We start from the raw sequence: 21,292 nt of genomic DNA, 5'->3' as shown, positions 1-21,292 counted from the left end.
ACAAAGCAGTTTTCAGAAGCTTGGGTCACTTCCCACTCCTCTACCCCGCACAGACAGAAAGGTTTTTTGCCTTGCTGTTCATAGGGCAGGGGCTAAATTGATACTTAGGGCTTAGCCCATTTCTCGAAAGCTCCCATAAGCGTACTCTCTGTGATCAGGTTGATAACCAAACGGGCTGGTTGAAAAAGAGGCATTACAATTTCAAGGCAATGAGGGAAGTGGAGATAGGTTTTGTTTCCCATTCTCTTGCCCAAATCAGTGGTGGTTCTTTTCAGCTCATAGGAAGGTCCTGAGCCTACAGGGATGTAGATGAGACCACTCAGCTTTGGTGTCTCTTAGCTTTGGGTCTGAGCATGGACTGTGCAATTTCTAGGACAAGCTGAGGAGAGACCTCCTGCTGAAGAAAGGTTTGAACTTTTCCCCAAGTTGGATGCAGGGAGGAGTTACTTGGCATCATTGTTGTCACCACACCCACACTAATGATGCCTGAGTTCAGGATCCGCAGAGGCCAGAAAGGAGAGCTTTAGAAGATGTGACTGAACAGGGTTCGCTTGCTGTAGTGAGCAATAATCGCCTCCTTCTGGGGCTGGAGGGAGCACAGAGGTGGGAAGAGTGCCTAGGCAAAGGCAGGAGGGATGTGGAAATAGACTCCTGACATTCATAGCCAAGTGCAGAGGGCCTTCAAAAATCCACTCCTCCTTCCACACCCAGCCTTTGCCCTCTCCCCCCTGCTTCCAGTTCGGAAAGTCTGAAGCGTGCTTGGAAAGCTGTTTTCTGCTTTCTTCTCTCTTCCTCCCCCTTTCCTGAGCTCCCAGCTGCTCGACCTCTTGCGTAATTGTGAGAGAGCACTGAGTTTTTTGATGGGCTCCAGATGTGCAGCGGGTGGGGGTGGAGGGTGGGGGCGGTAGGTCTGTAGTCCCCAGAGTGCTCTAACTGTGGGAACATAGGGCCTCAACCCAGCAGGAGTGAGGACACATTGCACAGAGCCCTTATCATGGGGTCAGCTGGTCCTTGGGTGGGAGGACAGAGAGAAGATGGGTGCTGTTTCGGCCCCCTGCCTCTGCATCAGCTGCCCTGTGGCGGGCTGGATCATTCCCTGAAATTCCTCCTGACCGAGATGGTGAAGAAGCTCTGGGAGTTGTGAAACAGTTATGTGAAAAAACTCTGAGGTACCCCAATCAGAGCCCCTTCCCTCGAATGCTGGGTCTTGGCACGTAGGATGCAATAGTTGGGATTTTGTTTCTTTTTCTTTTACCAGAATAGTCTGGAAATTACTGTTGTGATCTGCCTCATGAAAGGTGGCCAGAGTCAAAATACCTTCAGGAGCCTCAAACAGTGTGAAGAGAGGAAGAGTAAGAGGCTTCCTCCCATCCCCCAAATCCTGGGGCTTCCTGGTACCCACGATGCCTGCTGAAGCCTTGCTTGTTTGACCTCTGTTAGCCACAGCTGGTAACTGCGAAGTGTCTTTCCCCTCCCCCTTCCCGTCCACTGCCTGGCTCCAGTCAGCCCCAGCCTCCAGCCGTGGGGGGCCCCCCTGCTAATGCTGGCCCTGTCAATGAGTGACCAAAGATTGCCGCAGTTCAGCCTCCTGCTGTTCCAGGGTTAGGGAAAGAGGGCACAAACTAAAGCCACCGAATCAGAACAAGGTATGTCCATCCCAAGGAGGGCAAATTATTTTCTGCTATGTGCCCCAGCTGGAAGCCTTGGGGGCTTTCTGCTCCCTCATTCAGCGAGGAGGAGTCGTCTCGGGGATCCCTCTAGGGCAGGTTAAAGAGGTCCAGCCTAGCTGAGGTCAGCTCCCTTGGGCCTCCCCAGTCAGTCTCCTGGGGCAAGAGCTGGCTTTGCAAGGTAAGGATCCACTGTCCGCTGTGTTGGATTTCGGGGTGGGGGTTGAGATGAACGACTTCAACTAGGCTCAGTTTCTAGACTCCTCTTGGGTTTTTAGTCCCTCCTTTTCTTCCTTATTAGCCCCCTACTCCTCCAGAGACCCAAACTGCTATAGGATGGTGTGCTCAATAGTCTGTCTATAGCTTGCGCCCCCCAGTTGTAAGTCAGCGGGTGGTGGTAGGGTGGAGCTACATGGATGGGGGCAAGATGATGATTCAATGCAGGTTTCTGTGCTTTACACTTCCCATGGCACTTTAACATGTCTTCTACCTCTCCTTAGAAAAGTCTGCGAAGCCTGATGTGCAGGGTCAACAACCCCATTTACAGCTCTTCATGGTAGGGCTTGGAATAGGGTGAGGAGGAGGGGTGATGGGGTAAGCCTGGGTCCCCTCAGCGGATATTTTCTGGAGATACTGAGACTATGCTGGAGAGGTTCACTGGGAGCCACGGAGGACTCAGGCACCTAAGGTTTTAAAAAAGCGGGCGGGCGCGGGGAGAGAGTGAGAAATTGTCAAAAACACCCTTTCAGAAGAGCCTTAAGGCCTAGGGGTGGAGGGTGGTCTAGGGGAGTCCGAAGGGGAGGGGAGGAGGGGGAGGGGTGTGTGTGTTGATGGTAGTGGAGAGCCCAGCTGCAGAGAGGAACAAAGCGGGCGCTGTGCAGGCGGGGGTGGGGGGGCCTGGGGGGGTAGGTGCTGCTATGGGAAAGGGTCGGAGGGGGGGACCTTGGGCTCCAGCTCCACAAGGGCGTCTTCTCCTGCTGGCCTGGCAGGACGGGACGGGGGACGGGGGCGGGACTGGGGGGCGGGACTTCTCGCTCTCCTCCCACTCAGCGGGCTCCCAGGGAAAAGCAACAGTGTCCTCCAGAGCCCGAGGCCTCGGCGGCCGAGCCAGGGGAAGGAACCGGTGTCCCCCTCTCCCCGCGCGAGGTAAGGACGCTCTCTCCCACTAGGCCCGTGGGTCTCGCTGGCTGCGCTGCTGGGACTGGATAAGGGGAAGTCCCAGGGCCTGGCGGGAGCCCTGAGATCAACTCTGGGCTGGGGTGGGCCCAGAAGAAACCGTGGAGGAGGAGGGGGCGCTCCAGGTGAGTGCAGTGGGGGGGGGGGACGGCCGAAAGGGGCTTTGTGGGGACGGGCTCCGCTGCTTTTCCGCAGGCTGCTTGCTTTTGCCCTCCCGAGCCTCTGTCCGCGCAGCCGCCAGAGGGGGCCCTCGCGCTCCTCTCCGGGAGGGACGCTGGTCCTTGCCCCGTCCAGACTCTCCCGCGGGCACCCAGACGGCCGGCCGGGCTGACACTCGCGGGGGCTCGTCCGCCCGCGCCGCGCTCCTCCCACTCTGCGGCCGACGGCAGGACTGAGAGCCCTGCCCCGGGTGAGGGGGCTCCCCTGGGCCATCTCGGCTCCTGTCCCCGGTCAGGCTGCCTAGACGGACGAGGAATGTGTGCGCAGTCCAGCCCCGAGGCAGTGGGAATCCGCGAGGGACTCTTGGTGTGTTCAGGAGATGGGAGGCGCGTCTGGGGCCTTCCGAGCCCTCCTCCGAGGCCCCGCATCTTTAGGGGTCCGGGAGGCCGGATGGGGCACCCTTAGGGGGGTGAGTCCCAGGTTCTTGCCACGCCCGCCGGGTCCGGATTCGTATCCCTAACGGAGTTCCCCGAGGCGGGGGGCTGAGCCAGCCATCCGGGTTCCTCCGGGATGGGGAAGTGCGGGCGGGCGGCCGGGGGCGGCGGGGCCTGGGAGGGGCCGCCGGGCGCGGGGTTGCCGAGGCGCCCGCGGACGCTTCCGCCGGGGCTGGGGCGAGCGGGGGACCTGGCCGGGTGGCCGCGAGGCCCGGCGGGGGACCCAGGGAGCCGGGGCGGGGCTGCATTCTGGGCCCGTTAGCTCAGCGGTCCCGGAGGCTCCCGGGCTGACTCATCGGGCCGCTCGCACACAAACACCAGCTCCCCACCACGTCAGGCATCCCACGCAGCGGACACGCACCGCGCCCCACCCCGTGTCACCCACGTGCCCGCCCGCCGCGCGCGCGGCCCGGGGCTCGGCCGCCGTCGCACGCGGGGCAGTCTTCCGCACGCCTGGACCTCCGCCCGCAGTCCGCGCGCGCTGCGCTCACGCAGTTCCCGCCCGCACACCCCGCCGCTCACACCCGCAGCCCTGCGCTCACACTCGCACCTCCCGTGCACCCTCAGCCCCCCTTCCCGCAGCGGCCCTGCGGGGAGCGGGCGGTGTCGGAGCGGCCGCCCCTTTCCCCGGCCGCGCAAACAAGCGGCTCCTTCTCCCGGCCCCGCCAAAGAAAGGCCGCTTGTCCGGCGTCCGCGGCGGGCGGGGCGGCCCAACACTGCGGCCTTGTCCCACCTGGCGGCCCTGGGCAGCACAGGCCCAGGGCCAGCGAGGAGCCGCGCCCAGGCGGCAGTCCCAGCCCGCCCGCGACCTCGGAGAGGGGCGCTTTCCAGCACCCCCACCGCTCCCCCAGGAGAACCAGAGCCCCACTCTACACTCCCGCCTCTCCCCGGCTCTGCCCCCTCGAGCCTCCGCCGCCCGCCTCTCGTCTTTGATCGCTAGCGGCCCCGGCCTGCCCTCAGTCTCCCCTTTTCTTCCCTTCCCCTGGCTCCCCGCCCCTCGGTTTCCCCCTCCACGGCCCTCTGTACCTTCTAGGGCAGCCCCTGGCCGTCGTCCCCTTTACTCGACGACCTCTCTGTCCGGAGTCTCCCCATCTCCTTCTTTGTCCCCCAAGTCCTCCGCCTCGCTGTCCCTCCGTCTCCACCCAGCTCTGCGTCCCCCGGCCTGTTTCCCCATCTTCTTCCCCCTCCTGTCCATCTCCCCAGCTCTCATTTCTCCTCATCCCTCAGTCTCCGTCCTTCATCCCGCCCCCCATCCCTGCGTCTCCCCTTCTCCGCCCGATCCTGCCGCTGACCCCTCATTCCTCCCCACCCCCCGCCTCCGCTTCTCAAGTTCTCTCCGCCCCGGCCTTTCCACACCCCTCCCCGGCCCCCGCCCTCCGGGATCCCAGCCTCAGTTTCCTTCCCGTCCCGACTCCTTCCCCTGCCGGCGGCCCTTCCTGCCCTTCCTCGAGGGCGGATGCGTGTCGGGAAAGCGACGGCGGCGGCGGGCGGAGAGGGTCCCAACTCGGCCCCGCAGGCCTCGGGCCGCGGCCATGCGACGCCCGGGGCGAGGCCTCGGCTGGTCCCCCCGGCCACAGGTGAGGGCTGGAGCGGCCCCGCGGGACCCCGGGGAGCGCCGGGCTAGCGCTCGGGGACTCGCCTGGGACCTTTGGCCGGGGGCCCGATTTGGAGCCTGGACTTCCTCCAGTGCCTGTTGGTTGCAGACCTTTTCGGCCCTTCCTCGGGCCTCCCTTCACCCTAGTTTGGGCGCCGAGACCCCGGAGCGGTGACTCCGGACACCCACTCGGCGGAGAGGGCTGCGGGCGGGCAGATCCCGCGTGGCCTGGGTGCGCGCGCGTCCCCGCTGGGCGAGGAGGCCGGAGGGGCCGGGCCTGAGCGGGGTCAGCCGCGGGAGCCCCGGCCTCGCCCGCCGCGGGGTCCCTCCCTGTTGCACGGCGGCTCCCGGCTCCCAGGCCTCTGCGGCGCTGCGCCCCAGGAGGTGCGAGAGGGCCACGGAGAGCCGGGGCTGACCGCGGCGCCTCCCTCGCCTCCCTCCTTCCCGGGAGCCGGCCTCGCGCCGCACGGGCCTTTTTTTGGCAGCGGGACCGGGCGGGGCGCTGGGAGAGGGTAATTACTGCCTGGGTAGTGGGTAGCCCTGTCCGCGGAAGCGAGTTGGCGGGTGAGGGCGCCCCGAGCCCGGGGTGGGGTCCGAGGAGAGCGCGCCCCCAGGTGGCGGCGGGGCAGCCCCTTTGTCCGAGCGCGGCTGGGACGCGCCGGTCGGGTGTAGCTTTCCACTCCACCTGGGTTAGGTTTCTGAGCTGGGCCCACAGCCTCGACCCTGCTGTTTCTCCACCTTTTCTTATCTTCTTGGTCTCTCCCCACACCTCCCTCCTTATCTCCCCCCTCCTTTCACATGATTATTTCCTTCTCTTCTCTCCTCTCATCACTCCTGTTCCCCATCAACCTTATTCCTTTACAGTCTTCATCTCCACTTGAAATTCTTTGGTGTAAATAAATGAACACGCCCAAAGCTGCCTAACAGGGTGACAGTGACGAATTTGACAGATAAAGGCGAAGTGACGTGTTCTAGATCTTGAAACCCGTACTAATGACTGGCATGTTTACGGTGCTTTGCGCTTCACAGAGGGTCATTTAATATAATAGCTGAATCTCCAATCTTTAAAAAAAAAACACGACAGTTTTATTGGGGCACCTGGGTGGCTTAGTGGGTTAGGTGTCTGCCTTCCGCTGGGGTTGTGATCCTGGGGTTCTGGGATGGAGCCCTGAGTTGGGCTCCTTGCTTGGCACGGAGTCTGCTTCTCCCTCTCCCTCTGCCCGCCCCCCCCCACTCGTGCTCTCTGTTGCTTGCTCTCTCAAGTAAATAAATAAAAATAAAAATAGTTTTATTGAGGTATAACGTATATACCATAAAATTCACTTAATTGAAACGCGTGTTCAATAACTTTTAGAGTATATTTACAGAGCTGTGCCTGTAAGTTTCATCTTAGAACAATTCAATCACCCCAAAAAGAAATCTTGTGCCCATTTATAGTCACTCTCCATCCTACCCTTAGCCACAGGCAAGCGCTAATCCAGACAATCTTTTGTGAAAAAGTCATTATTCCACTTTTATAGAGAATGACTTGACACTCAGAGAATTTAAGTAACTTGTCCAAGATCTCACAGCTAATAAATAATAAAGTCAGGGTGAGAATTTAAGGCTCTTGCATCCCAGCCTGAAGCTTTCTTTCCACTAAACGGTGATGCCTTTCCTTCACCGTTATTTATTGTTTTATTTTCTTACTCCCTCTTTTAGGTAAACTCCCCATTCCCAACCCACTCTCTCACCTCTCTTCCCTCGGAGAATGCTGAGGGATTTCCCTGAGTGGAAGGAAACAGGACAGCAGGCTCTGACCCTGGAAATTCTTCCCCATGGCCAGATCTCCTGGGGAGGTGCCAGGCCAGCTTGGAGCTTGGTGTAGGTTAACGGCCTTTGCCTTCCCTCTTCCCAGGCAGAGTTGGGGTGGGCCCCAGGCCCTATTCCGGTTTCTCTTCCGCCAGCTTGGGTGGACACAGTGACGGACATGATGCCGTCCAGGTCCGGAAGGGTGGAAGCTGGGAGGGTAAAATTAGTAACTCTCTATGGCTGAGGCCCTTGGGCCCCACTGCCAGGGTCAGACACTCCTTGGAATGCTGGCTTCTGCCCCCACTTCCTCTCCAAGTCACCCGCCCTGGTCGAGGGCTAGTAGAGAAGTGGAGGGAAACCCTGCCTTCCTGGGTCTCCCTCCTACCTTGAGCCAAGCTCTCTCGGCTGTCCCCAGCCCCACTTGAGCAACAAATGGGAACCTTTGAACCTTAGCAAGATGATCAAGGCATGGGCATGCAGGCACACATGAGTACCCAAAGGTCCCTCACATTTCTCAGACACTGAAACTGTGAGCCAGGGAAAAAGGGATGGGTGGGAAGAGTTCAAGTTCTGGTTCTGGAATCTACTTTACTCTTGGTTCTAAAGACCCAAGCTTCCTACAACACCAGATCAGATGAAGAACCTTAGGAAACTGTATTCCTGCTATTAGTCACCACTGAGGGTTTTTTTTGCTGATTGTCTGGGGGTGAGACTGCTTTCTGGGGAAGAGAAGGTGTAGGAGTTAGACATACAGAAGGCAGGAATGGTTGAGTTTTTCCTGTGGTGTCTCCTTTAATCAGACACCCTGTTGAGACCCCTGCAGGGGGGGAAAAGAGACAAAGGGAGAGGCAGAGTGGGAAGGGTACAGGGAGGGAGCTCCTCCTCAGCCCAGCCTGGGGCGGGGGGGTCTCTGGCTACCAGTGTCCCTGGGGAGTTCCTTGGACCGGCTTCCCTCACTGAGGTAATTTCTCCCACCCTACCTCTGGCTCCAGATGTCTGAGGCTGCCGCCAAAGCCTGGCTCCTGGGTGTCAGAGGCAAGAAAGCAGAGGAATAGAGGCTGGGCCTCTAGGGGTCTTTGGGCTTATGGTGGCAAGGGCCAGGACTGTGTGCTGGGTGTCTGTGTGGGGCCGTAGATGAGGCACTGCCTCCCCCCTGCCCCCCCCCCCACCAGCCCCGAAGTTCCTGAGCTACCTGCACTTTTTCTTCTGCATGAGCCTGCTGGGAATGAGGGTGACTGGTACTGCCCCCCGCCCCTGAGAACCTGGCCGCAGAGCCTACTCCTTTCCCTTTCCTCCCCTGGCCTCCCCACCAACACCCGCCTTCTGCCGTGTCCCCAGGAGCTCTGGAGCCCCAGGACCATGGACGCTCTTAACAGGAACCAGGGAGGCCCTGGATGCAAGACCCAAGCAATGGTAAAGGTGAGTGGGGTCAAGGCCAGGGGGCAAGAGGGCTGTTGGAGAGGGTGGGTTTGGCTCCTCTCCCCACCTGTGGCCCCAGCCCAGGGATGAGAGCCCTTCCCCAGGTCCCAAGCCTATTAACAGCTAAGTCTTTATCTGAATCAGGTTAATTGGTTCACCCAGAATATACCCTTTGGAAGTCAGGAAGTGGCTTACAGATTGACCCTGGCCTGTGTCCCTCTCCTCGATCCGTGGCCCTGCCCTCCGTTGTGATTTAGTTTCACGGAGGCAAGCACTGGCCAAGGGGATGGCCACGGACAAGTCTACAGCGACAAGTCTGCATTGGCCCTCCTCTGCAGCACCCCTTCTCCTCCCCAGCACCTGCCTGCTCCCCTCACTTTCTCCTTGTTTCTGTCTTAATAGACAAAAGGGGCAGTTAAGCCAAGACTTGAGATAAATCCAGTGGGACGAGTTAGTGGCCTAGATTCAGATCTCATTACAGTTTAGTGTAATAATGCTCCGTGCAAGATTTTGTGCTGAGCCTTTCCGACACCCTCAGAGCCCTTTGGAGCCCTTTGGAGAGGGCAAGTGCCGGAGAGAGGGTCAGTGTGACTGGGTGCTCAGGGTCTGGCCTGAAGTCTCTCGTGATGCTCATCCCTCACCCCCACTACCTGCAGAAAGGGCCCTTGGACCTGATCGAGACAGGCAAAGGGCTGAAAGTGCAAACGGACAAACCACATCTGGTGAGCCTGGGCAGTGGGCGGCTCAGCACGGCTATCACCCTTCTGCCTCTGGAGGAAGGTAAGTCTGGAGGGGCGGCCCCCCTGCCACCCCTCTGTCCTTCCAGACATTTCTGCCCCTGATCCCAGGCATGTCCTGGGGCCCTTCTGCCCTTTGTCCGCTATGTTCGCCTCTCCCAGATGCGAGGCTGTGCCACCCCACTCCACCAGCTTGCCCCCCTTGTCCCGGCCCCCCTGGACTGCCTGGCCCTCTTTGGTAGATAATCTGGCTCCAGGACTGCAATTAAAGATCAGTTTAGAAACGAGGAGAGCACTGAAACAGGAGAGTCCATTGCTCTTAGCAACCAGTGTGGCCAAGAAGAAAGGGGCCCCGTTCCAGGGCGATGCCTGGTGTGGGAGCAGGTACCTCTGGAGCCTGGAGGGCCGGAGGGCCGGAGGGCCTGGAGTAGGGGCAGACCTCCCAAGATAAGGCCCTGGCCCGGCCCCCTTCCCTGGTGGCTTCTGCCCTGCCTGGCTTCTCCCCGGGCTGCACTTGTTGCCTGGGTGATTCTACATTCCCCACATTCTCCAAATACCAGTCCCGGGGGCTCTGCCAGGGGGAGCTGTGCAAGCTGCAGCAGGGAGGGGAGCCAGGAAGGGCGAGGGTTGCAGGTGCAGAAGTGGGGGGAGAGAGGAATGAGAGATGGCAGATTTGGAGGAACAGAGTGGGGAGCGGGATGAAGGAGGAAAAGGACTTGGGGGCGACGAGTTGGAGGGACTAAAGGAAGGTCTGCAGAAAAGAAGTTCCCCTTCTCTGTCCATGGAGCCTGGATGCTCTGTGCCCTCTGGGTCGCCCCATCTGTGAGCCAGAGTTTTCTCCCAGAGTTCCTACCCCTGACTGTCCCCACCAGGCTCAGGGGTCCAAAAGGGGCGGCCGGTAGTAGGCCTCGACCCTTCGTCAAGGAGGAGGTGGGCTTATATTTCCTTTGCTGCCCTCCCCGCCCAGCCTCTGACTTAGTTTGCCTTCCGGCTTCAGGGAAGACAGTGATTGGCTCCGCGGCCAGGGACATCTCACTGCAGGGTCCGGGCCTGGCTCCAGAGCACTGCTACATCGAGAACGTGCGGGGCACCCTCACCCTCTACCCTTGTGGCAACGTCTGCAGTATCGATGGGCTCCCTGCCCGGCAGCCCACCCGGCTCACTCAAGGTAAGGCTTGCGACCTCCCCCTCCCCGCCCCCCCCAGCCAGAGGCATCGGTCTCTGTTAACAGAAGAGCCTGGGCCAGGGGCTGGGGAAGCCGGCTGTGGAGGTTGCCATGGTAACTGCCGGGCCAGAGCCAGTGGGGTGCTCAGGTGCCTCTGGACGTGCCTCAAGAACATCCCAAATTCCTCTAGCATCCAGATTTGTCTTCAGCCTGCTTTTCTTCTCCACTCACCTCTTCGGTGGGGGGACGTGGGGGGAGAGGTTCTGATGACCGCATTCAAAGGGCGGGGGGGGGGGGAGCGGCAGAGTGGTCATTAGTGATGGTTAAGGGAGAGCAGTTGGAGCAACAGTGAGGACGACCCTGGCGTTGCTCCGTGATGCCAAGAGGGAGTGGGTCTGAAAAGACTCAGAGGTGGAGAGGGAGGCCAGTACCCCCCGATGGGGATGGAGCAAAGGTGAGAGCTGAGGACACGCTCACTCAGGGTAAAACACCATTGACAGTAGCTTTGGGGTCATGAATATGGTTACCACCCTGTTCCCCAGAGTCACAGGCCATTCCGTTGTGTCAGGTGGCTCTGAAAACTGGGGCCCCTAGTTCCTATGGTGACCGGGCAGTTTAGGGGTCGGCCCAGGTGGCACTTTGACAGACCAGGTGTGTCTGCCCTGGGCATCCATTTATACAGTGAATTGCCACATTAGGGGAGTGAGCAAAGCAGGCTTGGGGTGGGGGGTAGAGGTGGGGTTGATGCGAGGCTGGGAGCTGTGGGCCAAGCCTGGCTCTGAGCGGGAGGACTAACGTCCCACCCCTGTTTTCTGGGGACTCTCTCCTCTTCCCGGCTGGAAGCTCCTTGGCAGTGGAAATCCCACTCATTCTTTTGTTTCCCTCTGTCCTTCTGTTCACATCCCTTAGGCTCTCTTTAGATGCTACTCCTTTCACAGCTGACCCAGGAGACCCAACCTTGCCCTACTCCTTTCTTCCTGCCCTTGGGAGCATGAGGGGGACATGGGGCTTCAGGGACGCAGGTCCGCCAGTGGGAGCCGCAGCAAGCAGGCCCTTGCCTCTTCTGGGGCTTCAAGTTGTCTGACTCCAGATGAGAGGAAGAACCCCCATAAATTGGGGCTTTGGCTGTGATGCCATCTGGTTCTTGACAGTCCTGTTCAACCTCCAAGAGAACATCGTCCCCAAGATTTGGGTGTGTGGAAGTGAGCTAGAAGAGCAGCAAGGAGAGGGAGGGGCAGAGTTCAAAGAAGGCTAGAGAAAGAGCCCAGCCCTTACTCCCCCAGCCCCAGATGCCTCGCATCCATGGGCAAGAACACGTGTGTTGTGAGCAGGGTGGAGGTACGGATGCTCTGTAGGGCCCTCGTGTGCAGTCTTTCCAGAGCATCATTTAGCTCCCTGAGAAGAGGGAGGGCCTGGGTCAAGATGGAATTCTTAGGCATTTCCTGTGGCCCGGGTGACCCCTAACTCTTCCCCAGCCAAGGGCCCACCCTGCCAAGTATGTACCCTCCCACTCTCTTCTGACCCTAAACCCCCTTCTCTTTGGCTCCCTCCCACTCCCATAGCCTCCTTGTCTGGGCTTGCCTGTCTCAGCAGCTTGGCAGCCCTGGGAGGGGTATGCAGAGGCACAAAGGAGCGGGTGTTCTTCTCCCTAGCACTCCCCCTCCCCTGGGCTCCCGGGAGCTGAGGCTTTCCTTGTCTCATCTCTGGAGCAAGGCACCAAGCCCAGCCCTGCCGGGCCCCACTCCGGACATTCTTGGGAGTGCGTTTCCCTGGAAACTGGGTGGCTCGGGGAGGGGGGTGTGTGTGCATGTGCTATCTCTGTGTGTCTGTGTAACTGGAGTGTGTTTATAGATCTCCGGATGTGTTTGTGACTCTGGGCTTGTGTATCACTGTTTGTGTCTTTCCTTGTGTTTATGGATCAGCGTGTTCACGTGGGGGACAGGGGTGAACTCAGGACTGACGGTACCAAAGGGTCCATGTGTGCAGTCCCAGGTGGATTTGAGAACTCACTGGCCCCGTGCCTATCTGTGGGCATATGTACAAGAGGATCGTGTTCCCTGTCTTGTTCCCCTGCCCCAGCCTTATAGGAGGACGCTCCTCTTTGAAAAACAGAGGGCTACCCTACAAAGAACAAGGAGCCCGTTCTGGCCCTGCTAGGCCGTCCATAGATGCATCATTCTGGGCACCGTGCCAGCCAGAGGCAACTTGGGGAGGCACATGTCATGAGGAGTAGAGATGGCAGTGACAGGCTCTTCCAGCAGGACCATGCCTGGGCCCGGGGGGGTGCGGTGGGGGGAGCAGGCAGAAAGCAGACGCCAGCCTTTAGCTTTCGCTAAAGCTGCGGACAGGGCAGCGTGGCGTGAGGGAGCCGAGGACAAGCCCGATCCCACCTCCATACCCCGGTGTTCTGGCACATCACACGCTGTCCTCTTTTCTACGGAGCAAGATGTAGAGCTGGGAATGTGAGCAAGGAAATAGGAAGGAATCTCAGTCGGCCAGGCTGCCCCACCCTGGGACCACAGCGCCAGACCACATGAAAGCTCTGGGAGGGGATAGACCAGGGGAGGACCCAGAAAGCCACACAGCTCAGGGCCCAGGCTGTCTAGACAGTAGGTCCCCATCCACTCCCAGCATTCGCTGCCAGCCCAGTCTCCATGTCTCCTTCCCTCCCTAAGCCCCTCATTGGTGGGTAGGGGCTTGTGTGAAGGCCAGAAGAGGGGGGCTCCCTGGAATGTGGCCGGGGAGCTGGGCTTCCTGGGTAATCCAGCTATCTCCCTCTGGGATCCAGGACACTGAGCCTCTTCCTCTCCCACCCAATTATCAGTTATCCCTTCTGTAAAATGGGAGTGAAGCTTCCAACTGTCCTCTGCTATAAGATAAAGATCAAAAGAAGGAGAGAAAAAGCAAAAGCGTCTAGCTGCTCCCTTCTTTGCGCCTGCCTCCTGCCCTATTTCTCACTGGCGGGCATCCTCCGTGTCTGTCTGGGTCTGTCCAGCTGGCTGTCACAGTTTCCAGACCGATGAATCATTCTTCCTGAGGAGATTTTTTTCTTAAAGTCTTCCCCTATTTTGCATTTAACCCTATATGGTTCTTCCATTTTCCTTCAGAAGGGGAGTGAGATACACGTGTGCGTGTGAGTGTGGAGTATGGCAGTGTGGGTAGGTGTTTAGCAAGGGTGGAGAAATCCTTTCTTTCTCTAAGGAGGTTGGCTTTTGATTTCAGAGTCTCTCCAGGGACTGAGTGAAAGGATGTCTGTGCCTGAATGAGTGTGTAACTAAGAGGGGTATTATGTGGGTGAGAATAAGCGTGTATAAGAGACAGGGTGTGTTTGGCTGGGCTGTTTGTATGAGTCGCTGTGCACAGCCAAGGCAGTGTCTGTGTGACTGGGCAAGTGTTGGTGTGTATCAGAGAACGTGTGTGAGGCATGTGAGCTCTGAGCGTATAGAGTGCATCTGAGAGAAAACAGTGTGTCCCTTAAGGTTCTGGTGTCCAGGGGGCGGGTCTCTGGAACAAGAGGAACTGTCTGGGGCCCGGGCTAGGGGGTGGGTACTCGCCTGGCCCAGAAGCCCAGCCGGCCCCTGGGGGCTCCAGAGACAGGTGGCACTGTGTTTTCCAGATGGGAGGGTGCCTCACTGGGGTGCGAGAGCTCTTCGGAAGACTAGCACAACTGGTGGTGGTGGTTGGGAGGAGGTGGGGTTGGCTTCTGGAGCCCCAGGCGGGTGGGCTGGCCTGGAAGGGGCAGTGCCTTGGTCCAGCCTGGGTGGTGGGGTGAGCTGAGCTGAGCTGCTGGGAGTGTGGGGAGCAGGGTGGTGTTTAGGATGGAGAGGGGAGCCAGGCTCAGTGCTGCTCACATTGCACAGAGCACCGCCTAGGCCTGAACTCCCAGCCCAGGACTGACCCTGTCACAGTGCCCGCAGAGAGGGCCGGAGCTGGACCTAGTGACCTAGCTGGAGCCCTGGGAGCCATGGAATGTCAGAGCCCAACCTTTGCTGTCAATGAGGACAGCCTCCTCATTCTGTAGATAAGGGATCTGAGGCCAGGGAGTGTGACTGGCCCAAGGTGACCAGCCAGCCGGGTTCGAGGCTGGTCCCTTCCCGGGCCTCGAGGGAGGCCAGCCACAGAGGGCTCTCAGTGAGACCCTGCTTCTCACTCCTGCCTCCCGACGCTTCACCCTCTGGCCTCTACTTACCTCTTACCTTTCCTTCCGTCACCTCCCCCCGCACCTTTCCTCCCCGTCTCACTTCTGCTCCTGCACCCCGCACTCGGAGTCCCCGGTCTGTCGGCTGGCCGCCCGCATCCTCCCGCCCCGCCCTCTCCATCCCGCTCCCCTCGCCTCTCCTCCATCACTTCCTCTTCCCCTCCTCCTCTCCTTTGTCCCTCCCTCCCTGGCTCCCTTCCCCCGCCGGTGGCCGGCCCGCCCCTCCCCGGGCCCTGGCGGCTGCTGGCTGCCTGGCGGCTAGCTGCTCCGAGCCCGGAGCCCGCGGCGGGAGGTCGGCCCGCGCCCCCTCGCAGGCCCGGGGCGGGCGGGGAGCCTGGAGGGCCCGAGCTAGCGGGGGCCGGCGCTGCGGAGGTCCGGGCTCGGCGGTGAGTCCTCCGCGCCGCCGGCCGCAGCTCCCGGGCAGCGGGCGCCGAGGGGCTGGGGCTGGGGCTGGGGCGGGGGGCTGGGAGGGGCTGGGTGGGGGGTTGAGGGCGCGACGGCGGGTCGGCGGGGGGCGGGGTGGCCCGGCTCCCCTGCGGGAGCGGGGCGGGGGGGCTGTGAGACTCGATGGTCTGTGTGCCCTGAACATCTGTGAGTGGGAGGTCTGGGCTCGGGGCCACTCGTCGGCCGGCCAGACCTCATCTTCCCCCCGCGCTCGGAAGTCCCCTCCATGGACCCGCCTCCGGAAGGGGTTGAGGGGGCCTGATGAGGATGGGGGAAGCCCGTGCTGGGGCTGAGAGGGGTCTCTGATGGAAGGGCGGGGGCCCTTCCTCGCATCTTCCCCTCACCCCAGCCTCCCTTTGGCCAGTCCATTTTATTTGCGTGGCCCGCTGAACAGTGACTGTCAGTCCGTGAGTGTGGGAGCAGGTCTGCCTGCCTGTGTGTTTCTGGGAGCGGGTATGTGTGTGAGCTTGTAGGAGAGAGTGTTTGTGTGCGGTGTTCCCCGCCGCCCCGTGTCTCTCAGAGATAGGATCCGCCCTCTCCTTTGCCCTGTTTGTTCTTTTTTTCACCTCCAGATGTGCAGCTTCTCCACCCACCTGCACACACACACAGCTAGGCCCTGTGCCCCTTTGGGGATGGGGGGCACCGGCCACAACTTTGCCTGGATGAGAAGAGGTTCTTGGGTTTCCTGAGTGGGCTGACCTTTGGAGGTGTGGGGCAGGAGTGGACCGGGAGAGGAGGATACCTCCCAGAAATAGGCTAACCAGGCCCTTGGGGCAGTAGGGACCGGAGTTGGGGCAATGCCTGGGGCCCCTGAGTGCAAATAGAAAGTTAATTTGGGCAGGACTGAGCTGCTCTTGAGTCCTGTTACCCTCCTGCCCGCTCTATTAATACAGATTCAGCTCTGCTGCATCACCTATTTATAGCCCAGAGGCAGCAAGGCCACACCCCCTCTGTGGAGGAGGCTGAGGGGTAGAAGAGGGGGGCAGGGAACTCTCAGCTACAGAAGCCAGGGCTGGGGGTCTTTGGGTGCCCACAGCCTCCTTGGGTGGGCCTGGCACGATGGGCTGGAATCCACTCAGACTCCCCACCTCAGTCCCAGACTGGGCTATGTGATCAGGCTCCCAATCCTCCCCCACCAAACCCCACCCCACCCCACCCCCATCAATCTAGGATTGAGTGGGTCTGTCTAGACCCTGCGAACTCATCATTAATTAGCTTGTCAAAGGGCTGAAAGGAGGGGGAGGGGCCAGCAGGGCTCTTTCTGAAACAGCTGTGGTTGTAATTAGGTGGAAGTGTGGTTGGCTATTATTTATTCCGGTTATGATTACTCTGGGATCAGCTCCTCTGATTGGCGGCTTGTCAGGGAAGGCTCCCTTCTCTCCTAACCATCCATCAGTCTTTAGAATTGTTGGTGCCCACCCGCTTGGGAGGGCCTCTGGGTGTGCCAGAGCAGTGGGTGGCTTTGCCCACTCTGGTTATCTGCTATGGGCTGCTCAGCCCGCTAGCCCCTTCCCTACCGGCCACGGCCACGCCTAAGGTCCCAGCAGTGGGCTCCTGAGCTTCTCAGTGGGGGGCCTGCCACGGTATCCACGTGGCCTGGATGCCCCTTGCCCTTGTGGCTTGCCTGAGCTGAACTGTCTCAGCGTCCAGGAATGTAGACTTCCCTGCCAGTCTTAGCTCAGACTGGCATGAAGCTTGGGGGGTGCCAAGTGGCACCAGATTGGGTCAGTAGGCTGGGGGCAGGGGCGTGGACAAAGTGGGAGGGTGGTTGTAGAGAGCACCAGGGCGCTGGCGTCTCCCAGCACAGCATCCTTTGCAGGAATCCTGTAGTGTGGCCAGGAGGAGGAGTGCTGTGAGCCAGGCTCAGGCGCCCGTGGGCACACCGGCAGCTGTGCACACTCTTGGTGCCCCTGGCTACATTTCTGGCTCCCCCACACCCTCCCGTCTCCATGTAGTCACACTTACTGGGCAGGACTGGGCCTGTGTCTGCTGCCTGGGAATGTGCTTGGCTGAGGCAGGGCCCATTGGCCCTAGGCTTGGCTAGATTCCAAAGAAGACCAAGGAGCAGGAAGATGGCAGGCCAGAGGGTGCTTTGTCAGAGAGAAAGAGGGTGATGGCTCTCCCCAGGCCACACGATGATAAGGAGGATGATAAGGAGACGGAGCCAGGAGGCAAAATCTGCTTCCTCCGGGGGCATCTAACTGATTCATGGTTTTCCCCTGTTCCCTCTCTCGGAGCTTTTTTTGATCCTGGAAATTGCTGCCTCTCAGATTGACTTTTCCACCCAAGGGGCAGATAGATGGATCACTGGTGCAGGTTGGGGGAGGGGGACGTGGGTGTCTGTGTTCTCTGAAGAACCCTGTTCACAGGACACCATCACATACGTTGTCTTTTTTTTTTTTTTTAAAGATTTTTATTTATTTATTTGAGAGAGAGAGCATGAGAGGGGGGAGGGTCAGAGGGAGAAGCAGACTCCCCGCCGAGCAGGGAGCCCGATGTGGGACTCGATCCCGGGACTCCAGGATCATGACCTGAGCCGAAGGCAGTCGCTTAACCAACTGAGCCACCCAGGCGCCCACATATGTTGTCTTATTAACTCTGCAAGGTTTGTGGTATTATCCTCATTTCTCTACTGAGAGAACTGGACTCAGAGGGGAGGTGACTTCACCTGAAGATCTCACCACTAGTAACAAGAGTTAGGACTAGGAGTCCGATCTTGGGACTCACAAACCAGTGCTCTTTCCACTCTGCCCTGTCTTAAGGCGGGGTCAGGCGGGGTCCGTGTAGACCCCGAGTGCAGGCACCAGGGCTCTTTGGAGCCCGCTAGTGCTTTGGGGTGAGGGCTGCCTCAACCCTACCTGCCCTTCTCAGCATTCGCTTTCTCTGTAGGCTGTATGTTGTGCCTGGGCCAGTCCACCTTCCTCCGCTTTAACCACCCAGCCGAAGCCAAGTGGATGAAGAGCATGATTCCGGCCGGGGGCCGGGCCCCAGGGCCCCCCTACAGTCCTGGCTCAGGTAGATGCCCAGTTGGGGCCGGGGGTTGGGTTGGTGGTCCTCCTGGATGGTCCTCCTCCCTGCCCATTCCAGTTATGCTTGCGGTGTCAGGGCAGGACATTACCCACGGTCTGGGCTTGCTGCCACCTGCCATTGGGCCACTGGTGGAGAATGCCAGGCAGTCTGGCTACTGGGAGAGATCCAAGAAGTGCTGCTTGGCTGGGATTGGGGAATCATGTGCCCCTGGGACAGAGGGCTCTGGCAGCCCCAGTGTCCTGGAAGATGCCACCTCAGCGTCTGGGACCCTCACCACTAGGTGCCTCTGGTGTCACTACCAGTGAGCCTCATCCTTGACGGTGGCCTTAGGGGGCAGAGGAAGCCTTAGGTCGAACCCCTGCAGGCGCTGGGGGGTCCCACCTGCTGGTGATTAGGTCCTCGGGCCCTGCCCCTCCCCCAGGCAGAACAGCTGCTGTTAGTGTGGGACTTGTTGAACCCCAGGGGAGAGCTGGTGGTTGTTGCCGGGAACTGGCACCAGGCCCCTCAACCCAGCTGCCTAGGGGGTGAGGGAGGGTGGAGACGGCGGGGCCGCCAGTGAGCCCCGCGCCCGAGACTCTGCGCATTCAGAGGGCGTGGGATGCCCTGTGTGTCAGTGTGCTACTGGGACAGGTGGACGTGGACGTCAGGTGAGCCCCGCAGGAGCCTGGATTCCCAGTCCACGCCTTGGCTGGCTTTACTCTGCTGTCACCCTCGCCTCGCCACGCCACTCCCGCAGCTGTCCGGGGCGGTGGTTCTAGGGACTTCTGGCTGCTTGGCGAGGCCCGGGGCGGGGCCCAGGCAGGCTCTCGCTGCCCTGGCTCAATGGGCTAACCATTGGAGGCACCGAGCTGCCGGCCTGGCTTCCGGGGGCTGCCCAGCTGCGCCGGGCCCTCCCTGCCTCCGGCCGCACAGAATGGCGCGGGACACCCCTCTTGCCCAGCGCTGGAGGTTTGGTTTGTGTTTTTTCCCGGGTCTCCGCTGCTGTGCTGGGAGGCCCTCATGTCCTATTAGACTGGACCCCCCCGCCCCCACAACCCCGAACTTCTGGCCAGCTCCACAGCGTGCCCCCGGCCCCTTTACAGAATGTCCATCTGCCCTTCCTGAATGAGAGGGATAGGAGGTTGGGGAAACCAAGGCGGGGGGGCCTCTTCTTGGGGTGAGCCCAGCACCACTAGGCCTAGAAGTGGCTGGCACTATTAGCAACCCTGTCATAAGCTGGAAAACGTCAGAGCCAGCAAGCAGCGCCCGTCCCCTTCCGTTATAGAAAGGAAGGCAACTGAGGGCAAGTGATTTAAGGTTGCGCAGCGGGTCAGTGGCAGAGAAGCACCCAGATCACCTGGCTCTCCTAGCCTCTGCTAGGAGACGGCCGGAGAGTGCCCTCACTCTCGTGCATCCTTAGCTCCCAAGGGTTGAAGGCCAGGGCCTGAGGCGTCTTTGCGTTTCCCACCAGCAGGGTCAGAAAGCCTGGTGAATGGCAACCACAGCCCACAGCCGGCAACCCGGGGACCCTCCGCCTGTGCCAGCCACAGTTCCCTGGTGAGCTCTATTGAGAAGGACCTGCAGGAAATCATGGATTCACTGGTGCTAGAGGAGCCTGGAGCTGCAGGCAAAAAGCCTGCCGCGACTTCCCCACTGTCGCCCATGGCTAATGGGGGGCGCTACTTGCTGTCCCCCCCAACCAGCCCTGGCGCCATGTCTGTGGGCTCCAGCTATGAGAACACGTCTCCAGCCTTCTCTCCACTCTCCTCACCAGCTAGCAGCGGAAGCTGTGCCAGCCACTCACCCAGCGGGCAGGAGCCAGCGCCTTCCATGCCCCCGCTGGTACCTGCCCGTTCCTCTAGCTACCATCTGGCCCTGCAGCCCCCACAGTCCCGACCGAGCGGTGCCCGCGCCTCTGAGAGCCCCCGCTTGGGCAGGAAAGGGGGACACGAGAGGCCTCCCAGTCCTGGCCTCCGAGGTCTGCTGACAGACAGCCCTGCAGCCACTGTCTTGGCGGAGGCCCGCAGAGCCCCCGAGAGCCCCCGGCTGGGTGGACAGCTGCCCGTGGTGGCTATCAGCCTGAGCGAGTACCCAGCTTCCGGGGCCCGAAGCCAACCCACCAGCATTCCTGGCAGCCCCAAGTTCCAGCCTCCAGTCCCTGCTCCCCGAAACAAGATTGGCACACTCCAGGACCGCCCTCCCAGCCCTTTCCGTGAGCTGCCGGGCACCGAGCGGCTGTTGACAACCAGCCCCTCACGCCAGCTGGTGGGCCGAACATTTTCCGATGGGCCAGCCGCCCGCACCCTGCAGCCTCCCGAGAGTCCCCGCCTGGGCCGGCGGGGCCTGGACAGCATGCGAGAACTCCCTCCGCTGAGCCCGGCTCTGTCCCGACGGGCGCTGTCCCCCATGCCCACCAGGACTGCTCCAGATCCCAAGCTCACCAGAGAAGTGGCAGAGAGTCCCCGGCCCCGGCGCTGGGCCGCCCATGGGGCCTCACCAGAGGACTTCTCACTGACCCTGGGGGCTCGGGGCCGGAGGACACGGAGCCCCTCACCCACGCTTGGGGAGTCCCTGGCACCCCGCAAGGGCAGCTTCAGTGGCAGGCTGAGCCCAGCCTACAGTCTGGGCTCTCTGACTGGGGCTTCGCCCCGCCAGAGCCCCCGCGCCCAGAGGAAGCTGTCCAGTGGGGACTTGCGGGTGCCTGTCACTCGGGAGCGGAAAAATAGCATCACGGAGATCAGTGACAATGAAGACGACCTCCTGGAGTACCACCGGCGGCAGCGCCAAGAACGGCTCTGGGAGCAGGAGATGGAGAGGCTGGTGAGCGGATGCCAGGGAGGCCGCCACCGTCCATGGCGGGGTCCCTGCCAGGGCACGGGCAGGCCAGCTGGCCGAGTGGGAGGGGCCCTTGGAAGGGCCTGGGCTTCTCCAGCTTTTCTACTTCCAGGAGGCACCTTAGTGACCTGTATCTCAGGGGTCTGGTTCCCTGAAGAACTTTGCTTGGAATCTCAAAGGCTTTATTTTAAGTTCGTGTTAATCTTGCTTTTCTTCTATAACACGGCATTTGTTTTAATGTATAAATTAAATTTCGCGTTATTTACCTGAATGTAACAAAGCTCTAGGAAAACGCACCACCTTTCTGGTGAGGCCTGGCACCTCTCAGTTGAAGAAGCGGGTCTTAATGAGGAGGCTGAGGCCCAGAGAGGGGAATGGGTGTGTCCGAGGTCACACAGTAGTTCGGGCAGAGCTGGAATTGGAATCTCCTGTCTTTCCAAGGCTCCTTTTTTAGAAGAGCCCCTTGTTCTTTGGAAAAGTTTCTTCTTTCTTTCTTCTTTTTGGTCTTTTGCAAATGGGTGGGAGCTGCTCACCCTGGCCCAGGCAGGATCATCTGGGAAGGTGGGTGGCAGGGAAGGGCGGCCCCTGGCCTGACCCCGGGCGG

The 21,292-nt window shown here is 60.4% G+C and overlaps 1 protein-coding gene across 8 annotated transcripts; it reads left to right on the top strand.

Annotated features, from left to right (window-relative positions):
• Window positions 1-2,717: 2,717 nt before the first annotated feature.
• On the top strand, window positions 2,718-21,015 carry PHLDB1 (pleckstrin homology like domain family B member 1). 8 transcript variants are annotated; one of them, XM_081799339.1, is made up of 6 exons: window positions 2,718-2,813; window positions 8,220-8,300; window positions 8,957-9,080; window positions 10,035-10,205; window positions 17,734-17,859; window positions 19,325-21,009. In XM_081799339.1, exons 2-6 carry the CDS (start codon window positions 8,241-8,243, stop codon window positions 20,956-20,958), a joined length of 2,115 nt encoding a protein of 704 aa, XP_081655465.1. In that variant the 5' UTR covers window positions 2,718-2,813; window positions 8,220-8,240; the 3' UTR covers window positions 20,959-21,009. The 8 variants fall into 8 exon arrangements, with proteins under 8 accessions (XP_081655465.1, XP_081655467.1, XP_081655464.1 ...); XM_081799341.1 differs by lacking the exon at window positions 2,718-2,813 and adding an exon at window positions 3,228-3,252; XM_081799338.1 differs by lacking the exon at window positions 2,718-2,813 and adding an exon at window positions 4,199-5,073 and having other exon boundaries at window positions 19,328-21,009.
• The last annotated feature ends 277 nt before the right edge of the window (window positions 21,016-21,292 follow it).

The sequence above is a fragment of the Leptonychotes weddellii genome, chromosome 11, assembly GCF_054177405.1.
Source record: "Leptonychotes weddellii isolate Sample4059 chromosome 11, ASM5417740v2, whole genome shotgun sequence".
Taxonomy (NCBI): Eukaryota; Metazoa; Chordata; class Mammalia; order Carnivora; family Phocidae; genus Leptonychotes; species Leptonychotes weddellii.
Note: the sequence above shows the minus strand (reverse complement) of the source record. Positions and strands in the feature narration are given on the sequence as shown.

Coding starts and splice junctions, on each gene's coding strand:
- PHLDB1 (XM_081799337.1), top strand. CDS start 5,029: ATGCGACGCCCGGGGCGAGGCCTCGGCTGGTCCCCCCGGCCACAG. Junction 8,301..8,956: donor AGACCCAAGCAATGGTAAAG/GTGAGTGGGGTC, acceptor CACTACCTGCAG/AAAGGGCCCTTGGACCTGAT. Junction 17,860..19,324: donor CCCCTACAGTCCTGGCTCAG/GTAGATGCCCAG, acceptor GTTTCCCACCAG/CAGGGTCAGAAAGCCTGGTG.